The 21,459-nt window shown below is 30.6% G+C and overlaps 4 protein-coding genes across 7 annotated transcripts; 2 read left to right on the forward strand and 2 right to left on the reverse strand.

Annotated features, from left to right (window-relative positions):
• The first annotated feature begins 682 nt into the window (after positions 1 to 682).
• On the forward strand, positions 683 to 7,427 carry LOC117214348 (MAP/microtubule affinity-regulating kinase 3-like). Of its 3 annotated transcripts, none has more exons than XM_033460400.1 (10): positions 683 to 948; positions 2,353 to 2,557; positions 2,644 to 2,790; positions 2,864 to 3,184; positions 3,264 to 3,387; positions 3,469 to 3,683; positions 3,799 to 3,944; positions 4,506 to 5,050; positions 5,128 to 5,546; positions 6,407 to 7,427. In XM_033460400.1, exons 2-10 carry the CDS (start codon positions 2,432 to 2,434, stop codon positions 6,536 to 6,538), a joined length of 2,175 nt encoding a protein of 724 aa, XP_033316291.1. In that variant the 5' UTR covers positions 683 to 948; positions 2,353 to 2,431; the 3' UTR covers positions 6,539 to 7,427. The 3 variants fall into 3 exon arrangements, with proteins under 3 accessions (XP_033316291.1, XP_033316290.1, XP_033316292.1); XM_033460399.1 differs by having other exon boundaries at positions 684 to 948; positions 6,404 to 7,427; XM_033460401.1 differs by having other exon boundaries at positions 684 to 948; positions 6,419 to 7,427.
• Positions 7,428 to 8,205: 778 nt separating this feature from the next.
• LOC117214350 (39S ribosomal protein L41, mitochondrial) lies at positions 8,206 to 10,228 on the reverse strand. The gene is made up of 3 exons (XM_033460403.1): positions 9,805 to 10,228; positions 9,405 to 9,675; positions 8,206 to 9,289 (listed from the first exon to the last, which is right to left on the reverse strand). Exons 2-3 carry the CDS (start codon positions 9,562 to 9,564, stop codon positions 8,940 to 8,942), a joined length of 510 nt encoding a protein of 169 aa, XP_033316294.1. The 5' UTR covers positions 9,565 to 9,675; positions 9,805 to 10,228; the 3' UTR covers positions 8,206 to 8,939.
• A 2,078-nt stretch (positions 10,229 to 12,306) lies between these two features.
• Positions 12,307 to 15,471, forward strand: LOC117214203 (sorting nexin-17). The gene is made up of 9 exons (XM_033460090.1): positions 12,307 to 12,634; positions 12,875 to 13,235; positions 13,303 to 13,668; positions 13,750 to 13,840; positions 13,915 to 14,165; positions 14,388 to 14,594; positions 14,660 to 14,848; positions 14,917 to 15,012; positions 15,081 to 15,471. Exons 2-9 carry the CDS (start codon positions 13,176 to 13,178, stop codon positions 15,270 to 15,272), a joined length of 1,452 nt encoding a protein of 483 aa, XP_033315981.1. The 5' UTR covers positions 12,307 to 12,634; positions 12,875 to 13,175; the 3' UTR covers positions 15,273 to 15,471.
• A 260-nt stretch (positions 15,472 to 15,731) lies between these two features.
• On the reverse strand, positions 15,732 to 20,752 carry LOC117214202 (serine/threonine-protein kinase 3). 2 transcript variants are annotated; one of them, XM_033460089.1, is made up of 10 exons: positions 20,537 to 20,752; positions 19,959 to 20,039; positions 19,680 to 19,860; positions 19,376 to 19,603; positions 18,969 to 19,287; positions 18,760 to 18,893; positions 18,489 to 18,651; positions 18,329 to 18,420; positions 18,053 to 18,247; positions 15,732 to 17,891 (listed from the first exon to the last, which is right to left on the reverse strand). In XM_033460089.1, exons 1-10 carry the CDS (start codon positions 20,548 to 20,550, stop codon positions 17,733 to 17,735), a joined length of 1,566 nt encoding a protein of 521 aa, XP_033315980.1. In that variant the 5' UTR covers positions 20,551 to 20,752; the 3' UTR covers positions 15,732 to 17,732. The 2 variants fall into 2 exon arrangements, with proteins under 2 accessions (XP_033315980.1, XP_033315979.1); XM_033460088.1 differs by having other exon boundaries at positions 15,732 to 17,912.
• Between the last annotated feature and the right edge of the window lie 707 nt (positions 20,753 to 21,459).

The following is a 21,459-nucleotide window of genomic DNA, read 5'->3' on the forward strand; positions in this document are numbered from 1 at the left end:
CATATCCAAATACATTAACGATGTATCTTTGAAATACGCTTGATAATACCTAAAACCCTTTATAGGAATTAACGATGCATCAGCTCCTACGTCAAGTAATCATATTCTACTTTCTCCCGCAAGCGAACTACCGCGAATTTCGTTAGAACGACGGATCGAATTGTGTTGGCGGTGTGCACGTAATCGCTTGGTTGGCATTTATCAACGAAAAAGGAATCATTCGAGGAAAAACCAGAAAGAAAGACAAAGAGAGAAGTCAGCAACTAGCCGACCACGTGGTGGTACACGAACTATTTGGCTTGCAATTACACCCAGGAACAATTAACGATGAGCCGATAGTAGCACGTACGTTGACGTCAATTGTCGAAGATAACGTGTATGCGCGCGTGCACGTCTCCTGTAACAGTGCTGGTGTAGGAGACATGGTGGGGGAAAAACGACGATACGCAAAAATAGTAGTAGGGGAACGGTAGATAGTGTTAGTATTCGCTAAGAACGGAATGGTGGGGGTAAACGACGATACGCAAGAGTGGTGGGGTGACAGTACGTAGTGGTAGTGTTCGCTAAGAATGGTGTGATGAAGGAAAGGGTATACGGAGGGGGTTGGAAGCGAGCAATGACGAAGAGTAAAGAGTGGGAGAAAGAGAGAGAGAGTGACGAGGCCGGCGACTCTAGCATAGCAGGGGGGTAGCAACATGGCCGTCGGTCAGTCGGTATCGAACCGCCGCATTACGCGAAGCTCCTACGACCCTCGTCGTAGGACCGCCGCCGCTTTAAAACGAGATTTCGGAATCTCGTGAACGTGAAGGACGATTTTTGTACCGATGGCATCGGGTTTCCGGCCTTACGCACCCATCGAGGTCGGCAACGCCAGCGCGACATTTTCACTTCAAAAACGGTTCTACCGGTTCGAAACGTGTACCCGGTAATTCGGGCCAGGATCGAATTGTAAGTAACGAGCACTTGTCCAATCAGTAAATGTTATCTGGGCTCTCTCTGTTGTCGTGCTCGTAGAAAAACCAACGTATAGATCGATGGAATGAGTTGTAGATTTTTTAATATTCTTTGCACGGCTTTTTCTTTCACTACGTGCTCATTTTTGTTCTTTTATCGTCTTATCGAGGACTATCGACGGGTATCGATCCTGGACCAGTCGATAGGCAAGAGGTCGTTGTCGATCCATGACGTCAGTTCAGAATACCTATTGTACTTGTTGCAGGAAGCTTTTACACTTTTGTGAGGATGCTTCTTTTGTAAAGGCCTTCCTCGGCTTTTTTAGTAGTTTTTCACGGAATAACGATGTCGTTCTTGCATATACGCTGCGGGTGCGAGCGCAACGCTCTCAGTTGAAAATGTTCGTTTTCGATCAACACGAATTATAATGAAATTTCTTATCTCTTTAACTTTCCGCTTCCTATATACACTACATGTATAACGGAATTCTTCATACTATCTATTGTTAGAAAGAAACGTTACTGTTTTGAATAAATTGTCCGAGAAAATATAAAACGACTATTTGGAAAGATTTTTAAGTCGCGATTAATGAATATCATACAGAAAAAATGTTTTTTTCTCGAACTTTATAAGGAACCAGTCTCAGTACACTGTAATCTTATATTAGCAACAATGTGTATTTATTTGTTTTTTGAATTAAATTTGAAAACCATGCAGGAAATGATAAATTCATATTTGTTAATTTATTGAATTTTGCATCCTTTGGTAGCTAAATAAGAATATCTTAATACAGATTGGTTAACGAAATGTATAAAATGATAAATTCAACGATACGTGTTTTTTAAAAATAGATGATCTTGAAAGTAAAAGTAGGTGTTTTCCAAAAACAATATTTTTTAAGAAATATTTATTAGTATATTTTATTAATTAATAATAGTTCATGATAACTAATGCTATTAACATTTCTTAAATGTGCAAAAGGCTGACAAAGACATATTTAATCCCAAAATCAAATGCAGTTGATGTGAAATTGGTTGACATATTGAATTTAAAAGTTGCTCTTCTATAAAATCTTGTAATGTATGTCATCTGTGATCATGTTCATATATACCTTTGCTATCCCCTTGAACATTTCAAAAACATTACTACCTGTAACATTAATTGTGTCAGTGGTTTGTATAATACTTTGTGCCGATGATTTGTATAATACATCGTGCATGTATTACCTATTTTTGCAACTCATATGTCTAGACCTAACAAATCATTCCAATTCATTGTATTATATTAATTCATTTGTTTTTAACTATCAAGTAACGTAAAAATTAGAAAATGGATTTATCATGTTTGTTCTCATGTAATCTTCAAATACTTAAATGCGTCTTTTCTTTTTGTTTTCAGTGATTTCAAATTTGTACAATAGGATTAAAAGAATACAATCATTTGAAATTGTTTGTTGGTAATAAATTTTTTAATAAAAATGGATTCTGGAGTGAGTCAAGGGAAGAAACAAATTCGTGTTGGATTTTATGATATTGAAGGCACCATTGGCAAAGGAAATTTTGCAGTGGTAAAACTAGCTAGACATCGTATTACCAAGACAGAGGTAAATATGCTTTATCGCAACATATGCTTGTTGATATTTCCTGTGCTATCTTTCTTATTTAAAAGTTCAACATTCTTTCTTCTTAGGTGGCTATTAAAATAATTGACAAAACACAATTGGATCCTACCAATCTTGAAAAAGTTTATAGAGAAGTAGAAATAATGAAGCAATTAGAACATCCACACATTGTCAAATTATATCAAGTAATGGAAACAAAAAATATGATATATATGGTATGTTTCAGTGATTTTTTTTATAAAGTTTGAAAAATTTAGAAGATAATAGAAAGTTTTATATTTCTGTTAGGTGTGTGAATATGCAAGCAAGGGTGAAATATTTGACTATATTGCAAGATATGGAAGAATGGGAGAACCCAGAGCTCGGGCAACATTTGCTCAAATACTTTCTGCGGTTGAATACTGCCATGCAACGGGTGTAGCACATCGTGATCTCAAAGCTGAAAATTTACTCTTAGATGCTCAGATGAACGTTAAAATTGCTGATTTCGGCTTTAGTAATAGATTTTCACCTGGAGAGAGACTAAGTACATGGTGTGGTAGTCCTCCTTATGCAGCACCAGAAGTTTTTCGAGGAAAACATTATGCTGGTCCTGAAATTGATGTGTGGGTAAGCAAGTTATATATATTTATGTAATATACAATTTGTAGTGTAAATAGTTTATGACATTATGTTTTTATTATTGCAGAGTTTAGGTGTTGTATTATATGTACTAGTATGTGGAGCACTGCCCTTTGATGGATCTACCCTCCAATCTTTAAGAGATCGTGTTTTGAGTGGAAGATTTAGAATTCCATATTTTATGAGTACAGGTATTTTTTGCAGCTTAGAACAAAATTTTGAATATTTAATTTAATGCTGCCTATGATAAAGCTGTAATTCTTTTATCATAGATTGTGAAAGCTTAATACGAAAAATGTTAGTTCTGGAACCTGCAAAACGATATACCATTCCACAAATAAAGAGACATCGCTGGATGGCTGGATCAGCAGACACTATTTGTTCAATGATTATAACAAGATCATCATCTTCATCCATCCAAGAACCAAATGAACAAATACTTCGACTTATGCATAGTTTAGGCATAGACATCACGCGAACCAGAGAGGTATTTTTAATATATATATTTTTTTATTTATAAAATACTTTAATATATAATATTATAGAAAAAATATTTCAATAATAATTTATATTTTCTAAAGCAAAGTATTTACTTCTTTCAGTCATTGAGGAATAGTAGCTATGATCATCATGCTGCTATTTATTTCTTATTATTGGAAAGGCTGAAGCAACACCGTATCACCAGCACAGCAAACAATACTTGCTGGCCGAGCGTTGCAAGAACAAAAGATGACAAATTCAAATCAAGGTATATTTATTGAATTATTAATATTGTTTTAACTATTAGTTTTTATAATAATTTTTATTATAAGATTTTTCTTAGATAACGATTTTCTTGTCTTCCAATCCTGCCCGTCGAAAAAGTTGGTAAAGAATCGAATTTTAATCATATAATTTTTATTTACAGCGAAAGCTTAGTGGGACGTTGATCTTTATTGATGGTGATGCATGTATTGAAGATTTTGTCAGGACAGGTTGGATTGGAAGTGCTTTGCTGTCACTTTATTTTTGGTAATTCTTTCATTTTATTTCATTGCTTTCCTTTTATTTTGAGTTGTACGTAAATTCCTATCAGTGAATATACATATGTTTGCTTTGTTTTTATATCAACATATTATATAATTTTCGTTATATATATTTTTATGTCCTTATATATGTTGATAAAAATAAGAATGATGCAGCACATAGAAGAAACAAAAGTCCAGTACAAAAATCTTCACGATTAATACTTGTCCATTCATCACTACAAAAGCTTTTACCGAATAATTAGAGTATTGTAGGCGAATTTCCATTATATATTTGTTTCTAGAACAAGAGAAGACGCAACTCGCGGTGGAAAAAGATTTAGTTCAACTAGTTCTTCGACTGATGAAGGATGCTGTAGTGCAGAAGGTGAATTAGAGGAAGGTCCAAGTGGTGATGAATTGAGAGAAGCTCAAATTAAACTCGAGGAACATAGACTAGGCCTAGATCATGATATCAGTCAACGAATTGACAGTCAAATAGTTAATCGAAGATTAAGTGATTACCAACAGCATTTTGATACCCCACTTATGGATTCTATTGATCCTCCTAGTCGAACGACATTGTTTATTGCGGGTGGTAGTGGTAGTTCGTCATCCGAGCTTTTTGAATCTAGTTTTGATTCTGGTTGCCCACCAGACTACTCAGGGGCAAATTCATTTACAAGTAGCTTGCCCTCTTGCACGCCTCCACCACCTATGAGCCCATCGCCAATTAGCGGTAGAATATCTAGAGTTTCTCAAGGTCGTAGAGCTTCAGATGGTGGACCTAGATTATTATTTTGTCAGCAAGGTGGAGGGGACAGACCGACAAAGCAGCGAAGTATTCAAGGTACTGAATTATAAAGATATTTCATTTGTAAAGACTTTTCGTCACATGGTCGTGACAAATGTGTTTTGTTTTCATAGACTCTGGTAAGGCTAGAGGCCATTTAGATCTTGTTCATTTGAGACCACCATCTACACCACCAGAAAATCAAACACAGTTTAAAATTCGTGGCGACTCCAGTACACAGCTACAGCTGTTAGTGCAACAGCGTATGTTGCAACAAAAACGAAACTTATATCACAGACATAGAGGTGGAGGCAGTCCTACTCCAATACCAGTATCAACAAGTACCACGAGTAGACGCGCTGACCACGTACCGAGACAAGACAGTTATAAACTAGCTCAAAGAACACAGATCTTACCACCTTTATCTCAGGGACATGTTGATAGAAACTTTGATAGAGAAAGAAAACGAGATGAAGAAAGATGGAAAAGTCTACCATCTCGACTTGCAGCAGATTGTCAGTTAGCAGAAAGGACACTGCTGTGGAGCCAACAGGTAATTCTATAAATAGAAATTTAAAAAATCGTTTGGGTTGAACTGTCCAATAAAAAAAGTTATCGAGTCGGAATAAAAGAACGCAAAATAACTTGTTGGTATCTGTCCAACGATCCATGACGTCATTGTTCTTTTGGAATAAATTTAAATCGTGCCAAAATTGCGTACCTATATTCGAACTCAAACAGAGTATTATGTTACCTGTTCCTTTCATAATGTTAACATTGTTGTGAGCGTGCATCATGTTCACAACGATGAATTGATGTAAATATTATTAGTATTGTTTATATTAGCGATTAGACGTTACTTGTGATACGAAAGCACAATTATTTGTGTTAGATGCAAATAAACAATTATTTTTATTTAATTTGGCAATTTATTGTTCACTCTAATTTGCCTTACTTCGTGCATGTACGAACCCTTAATTAAACATCAGTGTACAGTTAACAAAAGAGTTCATATTTGTTTAAGAAACGTTTGGACTACTGTTATTATATGAATTACCATATATGCATTATTAATTGTTGTTATGCAAAAATGAAATTTTATTTTGATAACTGTGCAATACAATTTTAAATAGTTACTTACTTGCCTGTGTTAAATACACAAACAATAACACGACATATGCACTAGTACATAATTTAACAACAATGCAACGTAAAAAAACATATATTAGCACAAATGCGATTGAAAAACCCATAAACAATGCAGTGTTAAACACCTAAACATTAAGCTTGGAAGATGCATATATCATTTGTAGCACCTTTCCCTTATTTGGCTTCCTAGATTTTATTTCTTAACATTCTGTAATGAAGATATTGAACACAAAAATGACACAAAATGTAAATAATTTAAAGAAGAAAATATATCAGGTGGGCCTCAGTGGAGGAGCATCATATTTGCCACCTGGCAGTGTAGGTGGCTTCTTGTGGCCCACTGGAAGCAACCCTCATTCAACCATCTTCGAAAACGTTGGAGATCCAATGGAATAAACATCTAATCCTGTTGTATTTTTAGTATTGGAGATTTTGAGTCTGAAAGACTAGATTAGATACAAAAAATACAATAAGCAGTATTGCCTTCCTAGTCTTTCCATATCAGTATTTTCATTTATATAATTATGTATTTTATTATATATATTTTAAGTATTCAAGGAGAATATTGTATAAATTTCATTGTAGAACTGTTTTCTCCGTGATATTCTAGCTTTCATACACAAAATCTTTAATTAAATGGAAGGTACATGTTACTAAATGTCAAAGATTTCTTGTTAATTAAATTCGGTTTTGCAATCAATATGCTTTGAGCAGCATAATTTATCACATATCTTTATACATTCATACACTTCATTCATTAAAAAATTATACATATATCACACACACACACATACACACATACAAAATAAAAAATGTAAACATTGTTAAAAATCTTTGTCATGTAGTAGCATGTGCGCCTGCCTTATTAACTGGCTGATTTTATCAGTCAAATATATCCAATTATGTCATAGACTGATAATTAACAAGAGAAAACACCAATCGAGTTTATATTCATGAGCAAGTGGCATATGTCTTGCTTTACAACGACTATGTTTAATTGGAAGTGCAACATGTATACGCGTGCATATTTTAATGATAATTAATGAAGAATGCTTTTGATGTGCTTCCTGAATACATTTCGGTAAATTATCATATAATGATGACAATGTATAATCTGTACGCGTCTGTTATTTTCATCGTATTATAACGCAATAGAATCAGAAGATAGTATACAAAACAAACTTAAAATTAATTTATGCATTTTATAACTTCCATACGAAAATTTTAGACAACTGAAAGTTAGCTAAGATATTTAGTCCAGATTGAAATTTGGAAAACGAAGTAAGAAAAATCAGTGCTCAAATACGAAAACAAACTATAAATATGTTATAACATGAAATAGAGACACAATAATCTTCACTTCACAGAAACACTTGAGATAAACTTTATTTAGAACTGTGAGTGCAAGAACTATGCCACTTATGCTTTTTTATGCAATTTATTGAAGAGTGGAGTTAATAAAATGAGAGAGCAAGAGAAAAAGAAAGAAAGAAACCATGTTAAAGTTTTTTGTTACACATTTTTATTGATAACTATTCTAATAATATTGTACAAAACTACGTGTTTCATCATTCCACTCTTCATTATGATCGTTATAGAAAATTAAGAAATAATAAAAACAATAAATAGTAGCTGCTGTTTAAAGAAGTAAAAAAAGTGCTGCATTCTGTAAAGATGTTTAAATAAAATTGTTATATATATAATATTTAACAAAATGACTGTTTACATTTTGAATTATACGTTTTTTATACATTTTCATTTTCTACATAAAATGCAAGTTGTATCAATAGTTATCGGTACAACATTTTGCATAAATGTAAGTACAAAGTTATCATTTTACTCCGAATGAAAACCAAATAGTTTTGCTTTACGAGCTTTTTGCACGGTTATTATTAAGTGGAAAGGAAAGGAATCGATAATAACTTCAACATGTTTGTACATTTTGATACGAATACAGCACTTTTTAAAAGCAAATATATATTAGGTTCTAGTAGTCTAGTCAGTAGGAAGCAATACCGGCCGCGCACAACTGACAACGACTTTAATATTCAAATTTTCCGCCATTTTTTACCCAACAAAAACAATCAAACTTCGCTCAAAAAAATCTTTTGATAAGTAAAAAGATAGCTGTTAAGTTAGCATAATCATGCGAGATCTTGTTCTGGCATATTGTTCCCGAAATAACATTCCGAAAACTGTTTTAGAGGAACTCAGGAATTGAAAATCAGTTTTGGCATTGTTGCATTTTTCCATCCATGTCTTTTTTGTAATTATAGAAATTTGAGATTGCATGAAACAGACATCATCTATAAACGTGTATCGTTGATTTACTAGTTAATAAATTTGTTTTATTGAAGTATCATTGAATTTTGTAAAATCATTTTTGTTAGCAGTAAAAGAATTTACAAAAGGTTACATGATATGAAATTATTATTTGGCAATATACTGTCCAGCTAACACATACAAGTAAAGTAATTGTTTACCATTAATTAATATGGTGTTAAAAATATTAGAACATGATCTAATTACACAAATCTAATGGAAACGTGCAATACATTCCACTCATAATTGAAATAGGTCGTTTTTGTACTTGCAATAAATTAATATTTTGTACCAAATTAATATCTCATTTCTTTGAAGTTATGTATGATGGTAAATAATTACTGTTTATAAATTACAAAACTGTCAACAAATGTATACATTGTGCGTATGAGCATATTGAATAAAATATTATGCAAACTATAAAACTAAAGTTCTTTTATTTATATTTATTCTAGTTCCCTTAATTTACATTTGTTTAAGACTTCTTTGGACGTTCTACATCCATTTGGAAAATATCTGTACCAGTCATTTCAGCCCGAATCCTAGCTTCTTCAGGTGTCAATGCTTCATATTCATTGGGATTTAATGGTTCACCATCTGGGTTTAATTGACCCTCTTTAAAATCTTTTTTAATTTTATCAGCATACACTAAATTAAATAAATCTTTAGCAGTATATTCACGTTTTTTGACATCTGTAACTTTATAAGAGACATATGGCTTTAAATGAAAATTTTCCAGGGAAGGAACAATAAGCTCCGGTATCATTTCTGGTATGTTAACCCAATGATTGTTTACCCATTTCCCCGTTATCTTTACACCTCTCCCTGAAAATATTTGTTAATTATCATACGTTTACCATTGTGATTATTAAAGAATGCACATAGAAGATATTTTTATACTTGTTATTGTATATCATATTCAAAGACCAAAATTACATACTATCAATAGGAATATCGTAGTTTGGATCCTTGGCTCGTGCTTCTTTATATGCACGACTACCTCGCTTATTGAATATCTGTATCATACGAAAATTTCGTTTACCATGACATGACGCTGATGTTGAAATTTGTCGAGTTACAACCATAAACGTAGATGCCATTTTATTTTTTACAAAAAAAAAATTATTTGATTCGTATACAAAATTCTAAAACAATGATCAACTTTTTTTACACATTCCTTATTCCTTGGATGGAGAAACAGAAATTATGACCTAAAATTATAGGTTATATTTTGTTTTCGTTATTTGATACTTAAAGATATGAAATATTTCTTATTCGATTAACATTATAACCTTACTATGTTAGTGTATCATAAATGTACGAAACAATTCTAAACTCACTTTTTTTAATAATATTTGAAACGAAAGTTTAAACAAGATAGTCCAGCTAACTGGAACTACCTAAGTATCTGCTATACTTATTGTTGAATGAAATACCTTCTCAGGATAAAGTTATACTATTTCAAGAACTACATGTAACAGTAGAAATAGTTTCCTCGTGATAATTTTTTACAGCATTTCATTGTCATCGGCATTTTGTTAAATAAGATAAAATATATTTATTATTGTTGGCAAAGATGGCAAAATTAAAAAATCGACATTTTTCGGCTCGTAGACAGATTTTTTTAACGTTTGAGGGCTCGAATGAAAGTTTAGAACCCAAAGAAATAGTTAAAATTAGTTTTGTCCAAATATTCTTCCTAGTTTCTTAATTATAAGTAAATTTTAAAAATCGCCCAATCTACAGACAGCGAAACACTGCAACCACCTAGTGGTGAAAAATGAAATTAATCTTTCTATTAGGAAACTAAAAAATCAAGTGTCTTGATTTGTAAGGCAAATTTTTAAACTATTCAGAAATGAAATAATTATTGTAGTTCTCTAAGATATTCTCTGTATAATATTATTCCGATTACGTAATTAATTATTTATACGTATTTACTAATAATATGCAATTAATGCAGTCTTAAGTCTTAGACAAGTAAGTCACATTTCCTTAAATCTTGCAAGGCATATCATAACAGCGGAACACGCTGTATGAAACGTTCTCTCTATATTTTCATATCGCATTCACGTGTACAGTAACACGTACGTACAGTAACATTTATTTGTTTCGTTTTTATCTTTATATCTTTATATCTCTATGGTTCTATAATAATTATTATTTTCTTGCTTATAACATATTTATTAACTTTATTATGAAATTTATTATCAAACCATTTAACCGAAGCATGTGTTTTAGACTTAATAACAGTAGGTTATTGGATATATTCGGCATACTGGATCTTTAATTATGTTTTTTGTCTTTACAAATATATTGTTATTTTATGAATTTGGACCTAAATTAATATATGCTACCAGAAAGAAAATGAATACCCCCGTAGTTTTAGTTCTTTCAATGTATAGGTACTGCACCATGCGACCAAGTACTGAGTTTCACTAAAATTAGCATGTACAAGAACCTATAAAATTAGGGATCTACCCTGTTTGGTTGTAGTTACTAGCATAGACAAGAACCTATTAAGTTCCACGCTACAAGAACCTTGTACTATTCTACGGTAAAGTGCATACCTACTTTTCTATCCGAGATAATTAGTAATAAAACTCTTTAGCCAATTATCATTTGTTTCATTGCCTTCTATTAAGGCATTATGTCCACTCCCTATGTGCCCTAGAATACTAGAGTTCTTCACAAAAACTGCAATGATATATGTGTGATGTATAACCCAATGTAGTCGCTAACGACCTCCTATTATTACGCAATTAATGCGATTATAAATAAGCAACACAAACGAACAATTCCCAGGACTTGAACTATTACTTTAAATTATTTATTACGGTAGTATAAACTACCTGTCTGATCTTGAATCAGAGAAAAAGGGACAGGATTTGAAAACGGAAACGAAAAAACAAATCAATGTTCTAGTGCCAATCAAGCTGAAAAAAACAGATTTCCGGAATTTGGCATTAAAAAACCAAGTTGGTAACTCTGTATTATGAAGCACTACCAGATTAAAGGAAAATGGCGGATCAAAATACACCCATTGCCACTATCTCCTCATCGCATCTACATATCAATGTAACCAAATAATGTTGTCTTTACTGGTAGTATGCGGAGAGACGTAAAACAAGTGACATAACCGACGTAGGGGTAGAATGACATTAGGGGAATGTGGAAAATTTTTCCTGGCAACCCTGAATCGCCTCCATGTGTTAAAAGAACCTTTACCGAACTTTACTGCATCAGTGTATGATGGCAGAGAGGAGATAGCCATTAAGAGAATAAAATAACATAAGTATTTGAAACCTTTTGAAATTCCTAGAAATGACGTTATTTTCTAAAAAAAATCCGAGAGTAAAACACTTGTCGACCAAAATAGCGACTTTATATTAGGAAAATGTAATAGCATAGAGGATGACATAATTTCGGCGAGTCTTGGAAATTACGTCATATTCCAAGAATTTTTCAAAACCGGAATTAAAACCGAATTAATTAACCATTTCCCGATCTCATTTTTCGATTTTTTGTGAGTTTTGTGGGGTTGGGCAATCAGAAATTGTAAAATGCTGTTCAACTATTCTGACTTATTGAAACTCTTTCTAAATATATTCTATATAATCTTTTTCCAATAAATAATCTCATTTTTTATTGCATTATATCATCATTTCTAAAAAGATCCTTGCTACTGACTACTGCTGACTATTTGTGGTATCCTGATGTTTTTGTCCTCAAAGTAGCTTTTTCTGTAATCAATACGGAAAAGGAGCAATGTTTTTTCTATTATATGATTAAACTTTAAAGCTATTTTTATGTCTTATCGCCTTTAGCCTTCGATGATCGTAAGTACGAATGCAAATTTCTGTTCTCGTTGTGCATGTGCACGTTTTTCCCACCAAGAGCACCAGAGAAAAAATGTGTCTATAGTTCGGCCGTTGTCAGCTAGAGGCTCGTATTCTTAGTGCGCATTTTTTAACATTGCATCTGTGATCTCGATATTCATCTCTGATCATTCTAATACATACATATGTACATATCAATGGATTGTATTATTAATCATCGTAATATTTATATTAACGTAATCATTAAAAAATGCATCAGTGTTAATCGTTAGAAATATAGTTGTTGAGTGGGTGTAAAGCGAATACGCCTATCATAAATAATGATAGAAAAGTAAGTAGACAATACGAAAATATTTCATATAATTAATAATTGAGTAATTATTGCCAATTGAAATAATATAAAAGTGAAATCATATTATGTATGTATAATTTAAGCTATTTAATATATATGAATTTGAGTTTAAATTATTGCAATATCTGTTAATTTATTATATGATAACATATATTGAAATGTATTTGAATCCTCGCTTAATCTATTTTCCTTGTATTTTATTATTATTTTATTTTCCAGATGGAGTAATATTTGGGAATATATATATGCATTTCTAAACTCAACTACATTTTGATTGTATATAATGTGGAATTTTTTATGTAGATATTTTTGTACATTTTGTATTATCTATTTACATATGCTGATTTTATTAAAAGTTTTTCTTAAATAACATCTGTGTATATCTATATACAAAGACATAGAATATAAATTGCTCATATAAATTATAATTTATTATAAATTTATTATATCATATTGTTCAATATACAATGTATCTTAATTATAAAAAAAATACAAAGCATTGATAATATATTTTATAAAAATGCATTTTTCTATACCAGATACACAAGAATTTATTGATGCAACTGATAATACATATGTGGTAAATATATCTGTTATATTATGTATGTTACTGTATATTAATATATTTACTTTATTTTCAATCCCAGGGTTACAACATTCATATAAATGGATTATTTCATTGTACTGTGAGATATAAACAACTACACAGTCTCCATGAACAATTGGCTAGAAATTTAGATATATCTCTCCCAGCATTTCCCCCTAAAAAATTTTTTCCTTTAACAACAAATCAGCAAGAAGAGCGTCGTCTTTCTTTGGAAAAATATATTCAAACAATTGGACAAAATCCAGTTGTTAATAATTCGGGAATGTTAAATGGATTTTTGTTAAATGCTCAGCAAGAAACTATTGGAGGCCCATCTAATAATGAATTTATGGACATTTTTCTTATGAATGGTTGTAAAATAACAATAAATGTTTCTACAGGGGATCATTCTGGTAGTGTTTTAGAGGTAACTTTTGTTGTATGAATATTTATACTATGTATAGAATATATAAGCTAGAAATATGAATTAACATTTTTTATCCAACAGAAAGTATACGAGAGCCTTAGACTACCTGAAGAATATTATTCATATTTTGTATTATTTATTGTTGCTCACGATGAAGCAAATAGTGTTCATTGTAGGTATATTCTTATCATAATATTTCATACATGGTTAATGAATAAATTACTATTTACACATTATTTTTTTTAGTACTACGAAAATTGCAAAACTTTGAATCCCCATTTATAACTATTAAACATCTACACGTTATAGGAAGTAAAGTTGTACTTGGAAAAAATTATTGGGATGTGGGCTATGATTTGAAAATAATGGATAATGAGGTGGCAATGAATTTATTATATATTCAAGCAGTTGCTGAAATTAATTGGGGATGGATTCCCATTACAGATGAACTAAGAAACAAGCTAACAGTCTTAAAAAAGCATGGAAACAAAAAAGAAGTATAGTTATCTATATATATATATATATTTATTATTTATATATTATATAAATATATATTTGTTTATATATAAATATATATATTTATATATTATATATATATATATATATATATATATATATATATATATATATATATATATATATATCGATACAAGTAACGTAATAAACTATATAAAGAAATTGTCAATAACTAATATCAAATTTAAATGTTATTATTTTAGTATCTGGACATAGTACGTACTTCAAAGTATTATGGATATATTCATTTTGCTCCATGTCTTTGTGATTATCCTCAACCAGATTCAAAAGTATTAGTAGCCATAGGTAGAAATGAATTAAATTTGCGTATATTAAATGATGGAGAACAATGCGAAGAAGTATTTAAAGTCTCACGAATGCGTTGTTGGCGTATAACTACTGTGCAAAATGTAAATTGTAAAAAAAAAACGTATTTTAACATTGCGACGCGTGTTTCAATTTGTTCTAATTTCAGGGATCTGAAAGGGGAGGAGAAGAAAGTGATGAGTTTAGTTTAGAATTATCATTTGAATATTTAATAGCTAAAAATCAATTACAATGGGTTACAGTTACTTCAGAACAAGCAATCTTAATGTCTGTATGCTTGCAAGCTATGATTGATGAATTATTATCAAAGACTGTTGATAGTAATAATAAGGCTCAGGTTAATTAAAAATGCTACTTATTGCTAAGAAGTAAAGTCATTTGTATTAAATACTAATTTGTTTATAGGAGGTGTCTCAAAAATCCTGGATTTATGTTATGAGAAATGGCCAGAGTATTACAGTGGGATCAAGCTCTAATGAAGAATCTGAAGAAAGTAAAAAGGTATGATAGGTTAATAATATCTGTATTTTATTTATTAATATTTTTTATATCGTTGGGTTCTATTTTAGAATCGTTGTATTAAACAACCTTCTAAATCAGAACCAATTATGAAGAAACTTGCTGACAGATTATCAGTAGTAAAAATAAAAAAATCTAGTGATGTTAGAAGTAACATAAGTAGCAAGGTTCAAGGAAAACAAACATTGGAATATGATATGGAAAATAATGCATTTCGCATGATCGATGATGACGACTTATGAATATATAAACTGGAACTGTGAAATGAAAAATACATTAGAAATATCTCGAAAAATATCAAATTTTTTAAATCATACTAATCCATATTTTTGCTACTTTTATTTTTAATCCTTAAATGATGTAAAATATAAAACTTAGATATCAATAGATTTGTAACAGTTTTTTTGTATGATATATAAATATATTGTTGATAATAAACAATTTTTTAAATTAATGCAAATATTTAATGAAATAAATAAACAGAACTAAAATAAATTATAGTATATATAATACTTTATTATTGTTCAAATCATATATGTAAAAGGCAGTGTCTTATATTAACATTTGTATTTCATTTTGCTTTATTTTAAATGAAAATTAATATCTGTTATTTTAATACTAAATGGGAGTAATTCATAGGTTACGCTGCATAATGAGATTATAATTCTAACTAGATAGGTAATTATTTGTTTGAAAGACAATTTTCTGCCTTCAGTCTGTATATTTTGCCCAAACATATAGAGAATGGTACAATGCATAAGAAAGGTGTAAAATTAGAATGACTTCCTAAACAAATAATTATAAACTGTAATATAAAATGGTAGTGTTTTTCTAATATGAAAAGTAAACAGATTCACTATTGTCCTATGAAATAGACTTCTACATGTGTACATTATATTCATAAATATTATAGATCTCTATTTCATGGACTATTTAAGTTTTCATAGAAAAAAATTTTTATCGCATTTTTTTAGTGTTGGATAATAGATAAATATATGGAAATGCATAACTATTTTTTACAATATTACTTCCACATGTTTTTTTTGCATTTTAATAATACAAGTGGAAGATGAACATAGAAAATTTGTCACTACAAACATATTTATGTTCTATCAAATGTGTAATTCTGTACGAGTAAAATTTATTTGTTTCTGTTAGAATATTGCAACACGCTATATATTGTATGTCGCAGTGAATGGTGCGCACTATTTTTTTCTCGAACAGTAGAGACATTTTTTTTAAAGAACATAACTTAGTTAGTTATCTGCTTTTCTTATTAATGGTGAAACTCAATACTATTGTTTTAATAATCTTGCATGTCATGGTAGGGCCATATAAAGACTAGATATAATTAATTAATATTTGTATCTTTTTCGACCATAATGTGCATATCTTCTATATCAAAAATATGTTGTTATTCTGTATTGTTACTTCCTAAATAAACAGAAAAGTCAGTTCTGGCTATAGCATTTAAGTATTATAAATCTATTTCCGCTACTTGTAAAATAGCCCAACGTCAGCAAAGAATTACTCCACTATATCATAGTATTCTCAACGATACGTACACGCGTTATTGTTATTGTGGTATGACCTATAACATGTGTATTGAAAGCTTTATCAGTACAAGAAATAATGATATGCTGTATGAAAATTCTAAATATGGTAATAATTTAAAAGATATGTTTTAAAAGAATAAAAATTTTATATAAAGCTAAAAAGTATAAGTCTTGCCATTGCGACTATCTCAACAATTTAAATTACTGACTTAACAAATTATTGAAATATCAAGATACGTTCTAATACGGAAGACTAATTTCGGTAAGTTAATTCGTCAAGTATTTCTTCACATTGAAATATTATCATTCTCATCGTAATCTTGCATGGTACAATGATACTACTACAAAATTTCCAATTTGTATTCACAAAACTTTAAAATCATTCCGTAACTTAATTATATCAATAGATAAACGCGTAATATACCTATGGCAGTTAAGGAGGAATAAATTCTTCAATATGTTCTAAGTTGTTCACTTATCTGAAACTGCTTCAAGTAAACAATACATTAGCATATAGGACTACATATATAAATATATTTTCGGGATAACTTCCATGCATATATTTCGTATGAGTGATGATACTGATAATGTAATATTATCGATAAAATAAATGGCATAATACGTGACTAGCGTAAGATGAAAACCGAATACCAATTTCACATGGACGCTCATCTAATTTCTTTTTACATCAAAAACAAAGTTGCAAACATGGCATAATTATCTTCATTTGTTTTTTTAATCTTTTAGTTTTAATTCCTAAAAAAAGATGTTGAAGAAATTTTATAATATTTCTATAAGATATCCATAATAACAGTATATATGTAAACATAATGATAAAAAATTAAGTATAATTACTTGCTCACCTAAATCATGTATAATAATTTACATTGGTGACGTGAGGCTATTGGCTAGTATTACTCGTACTTGATTCCCAAGGAGATAAACATTGTTTTGAACATTGTCAAGAAGAAAATATTTTTAATCGTTATTAATCATCGTTTGTCAGGTAGATATTTAGTTAGTAAACAATGTTGTTCTCTTTGATGAAACTAAGAACGAGATGAATAAAATCTATTCATTTATACAACTGTACACCCTTTATCTATCATCATCACACTTATTTGCATAAAAAAAGTAACCAAACTGTTAGAAGTTCTGCTGACGTTTTCGCTTGGTATCCATAGCGTCAAGAATCGGTTGTCTCTTCGTTTGGTACCTTCTTCTCAGCTCATCAATTTCTCTTTCCATTTCCGCATCCAGATTAGCCATTCGTTGCTGTAGTTCCTCGTATGAGAGAAACTTCAGCTGCAGGATATGGTTGTTTATCTATATTCAAGTTCTTTTTAATGATGCCTAAAGTGGCACTATATCGATCGACTTTAAGTTAAAAAAATACTAAAAATACTGGGAACGTTCTTAATCTACTTTCAACCTTCTGTGAGAATTTGCAAATGTCTATTACTTACGAAGTCGAAATCACGTTCTGTGAAGACATTTTGGAACTTGGATATGTTATTATGAGGTTGTTCTTGTACAGGGTGAGAAATTTGGTTAAGTTGTAATTGTAGGTGACTTTGAAACCTCTGAGATTCTGTAGGGCTTCGTAATTCTAATTTATTTTCATTATCTTGATTGTGTACCCCAAGTATTTGTCCATTTCCCTAAAGATTAAGAAATTAATTTCGTGCATGTACATTTTACATAATATAATCATCAACTATAATACATTTATTACTTTATACCTTTCCTATTTCAGGTGCTTCTTTCTTATCAAAATGATCTAAAAATAGTGGCCGGTATTTTTTTCCGGATTCCACTGACCCTGTATTGTGTCCTATGAATAAACGATATTTGTTATTTTCCTTTTTAGTGTTTCGTCATTTCATTACATTACGTGCTTACGTTTCATAGTAGCTTCGGTATCGGTGTCACTATTAATAACCATTGTTCCCAAATCTAACATTGCTGAAACAAGTGTACCCGTATCTGGAAGATCATGACTCGGTACTAAAGTTCCCGTGTCTTCTGGCAGAGGTTTCATTGTTCCACTACAGTCTTCTTCATCCTTACAATAGACATCAAATGTTTATTATTAACATTAGTATACACACACACACACACGCGCGCGCGCGCGCGCATACATAGCATTCATAATAAATCTCAATATAAGTACCGAATCTTCTGCCTGATTTTGATTTTTAATTGCCACATTATTTATAACATGAGCACGATGTACACTTTGTTTTTCTCGTATTTCATGAGCTTCTGCAATCATCTGACTCAGAATACTTGGTTGCTTGGCATTGCCTGTAATAAAATACCTTATTGAATAATACATGCAAGAAAACTAGAGCAAATTTGTTTCATTATCATAGATTTTACCTATAAATTCATGATTTAGCAACTCAGTTGCAGTAGCTCTTTCTTCTGGATTTTTAACAAGGCACCCACTGACAAAATCTATAAATTCAGGACTCCATTGATCAGGTTCTCTAAAGCTAGGTGGTGGTTTAGTTGGAATCATAAATATTGCTCTCATTGGATGTATATCACCATATGGCGGCTTGCCTTCTGCCATTTCTAAAGCAGTTATACCAAGAGACCATATGTCTGCGACACAATCATATCCAATTTCCTGTATTACTTCTGGAGCCATCCAAAATGGAGTTCCTATAACTGTATTACGTTTTGCCATTGTATCCTAAAAGAAATTTTCAAAATTAATTCCTACTTTGATCGATAAAGTGATTTATCATATATAGCGATAAATATTATGTTTTATAGCTTACAGTTAATTGTCCTGCTACTCCAAAATCAGCTAATTTTGCATGTCCTTCATTATTGAGTAAAATATTTCCTGCTTTAATATCTCTATGTATTTTTCTTCTCAAATGGAGATATTCTAAACCTTTTAAGGTATCACTGAGAATCGTTGCTATTTCATCTTCTTGAAGGGTCTTCTTCCTTAACCTCATAATATCACTAACAGATCCAGCTCCACAATATTCCATTACAATCTATGAAACCATATCTTGATTATATACAAGCAAGGAATGAATAAAAAAATATTATTTATTATATTATCAATGTTACCCATAAATCAGTGTTTTTAAAGTAACTTCCATAATATTTAACAACATATGGAGAATCACACTGTTGCATGATAGAAATTTCTTTTATGATTTCTTGTAAATCTGTATCAACAGGAACTTGTTTAATAGCAAGTACCTGTCCACTTTCCTTATGTAATGCTTTGTAAACTGATCCATAGGATCTATATGAACAAAACATAAAACAAACACTATAAAAACAATTACATAAAAAAAGATTTCATTAAAGATTAAATGCCATTTTATATCTTTATCCACTTACCCTTCTCCCAACTTGCATATTATATCAAATACTTCTTCAGGTTGTCTGGTTAAACTTTCTTCAGACAGTTTTTTTAATTCACTAAAAAAAGAAATTGTAATATCTGATCAAAGATAAATATGATACTTGCACATAACATGTGAAAATATACAAAGAAATAATACTTGGATTTTTTTTTTTAGTTTCATTATATGCAATTTGCATTTTTTTTAAACAAGGTATTTATAAGATAAGTGACATGCTATATGTAAATGCGTTATTTCTATTAAAATCGAACTATAAGTGCATTAGATAAGCAGGTTTGTCGGTTATAAAACAAATTAAAAGACGCGCAGAACTAATATTTTCTAGATTTATTAAGAAAAGCTGAAATAACTTTAAATATAATAAATAATACGAATAAATTGATAATGCAGGTTAACAAAGAAACAAAGAATCGATACTGTACAATTGTTTCATATAACAAGTGAAATGCGCTAAAAATCGAAAGACGATTCCTTCTAGCTACAAATAACTTCCATCCATAAATTTGTAAAGTTCTGCAAGTTTAAAAACACGAAGTAAAAACAATTAAATACCTCTTCGAAGACATTTTTGCTTTTCGTGTCAACGAGTTCTTACTTGAATAAAAACACCTTCAATATTTACACAAATAACTTAACGTGGATAAAACAGATATCATTCCGGTTGTAAAAACATAGTCAATTTAAAATAGAAGTGTTACATTTTTGTCAATAAATTAAAGTAACCACACAACCGAAATATCGAAACCATCGACCATATAATATTCTAGATAGCAGAACTGAAATGTCTCAATCTAGGAGGATTGATTAAGCTTACTACTATTATTTATTATTTTAAGCATGATAAAGGAACAAGTAGAAATAGAAATAGAAGGATATAGGAGCAAAACTTTTACTTTGAACCAACTAAATGTTACATTTTTAATAAAAGAAGCTGTTGAAGTAAATTATATCTTTTAAAAGTTCCAAATAAGCAATAACCAATCATCATGTAGCTGCATGTATACATTCGTAAATGGCACTTCCCTGAATCTTGTAATTATATCTTCAGTATGAGATTACCAATGAGGAAATATGATTTTGGAAGGATACTTGAAAATGCGTTTCTCATACTCTACTCTACTCAATTGTTCTTGGTACTCTTCATGTAATAAAGTTAAATTTAGTGTTTAAATAAAAAAGACCAAAAAGAAGGTTAGATCTCACAAGCATCAAGAAAATTCAAATGGTATCGATGTATGGTTTTCTTATTTTATCGAACTTTAAGCAATTAACGAGGGAGGATCGTTTAATGAAGGCTTAAAATGTATGGTCATTTTAAAAAGTTATCGAAGGTAGCGTATGTACAAATTTATTAATCGCATAATAACATCGTTAAAGCCTTTTGATTCTTTTGTGATTGTTTTCTTCGAATTTATTAAAAAGTGAGGAAGTAATACTGTCTTCGCGCGAAGGTAGTTTTATTTTCGTATTTGGAC

Source organism: Bombus bifarius, unplaced genomic scaffold (genome assembly GCF_011952205.1).
Source record: "Bombus bifarius isolate JDL3187 unplaced genomic scaffold, Bbif_JDL3187 scf7180000009200, whole genome shotgun sequence".
NCBI lineage: Eukaryota > Metazoa > Arthropoda > Insecta > Hymenoptera > Apidae > Bombus > Bombus bifarius.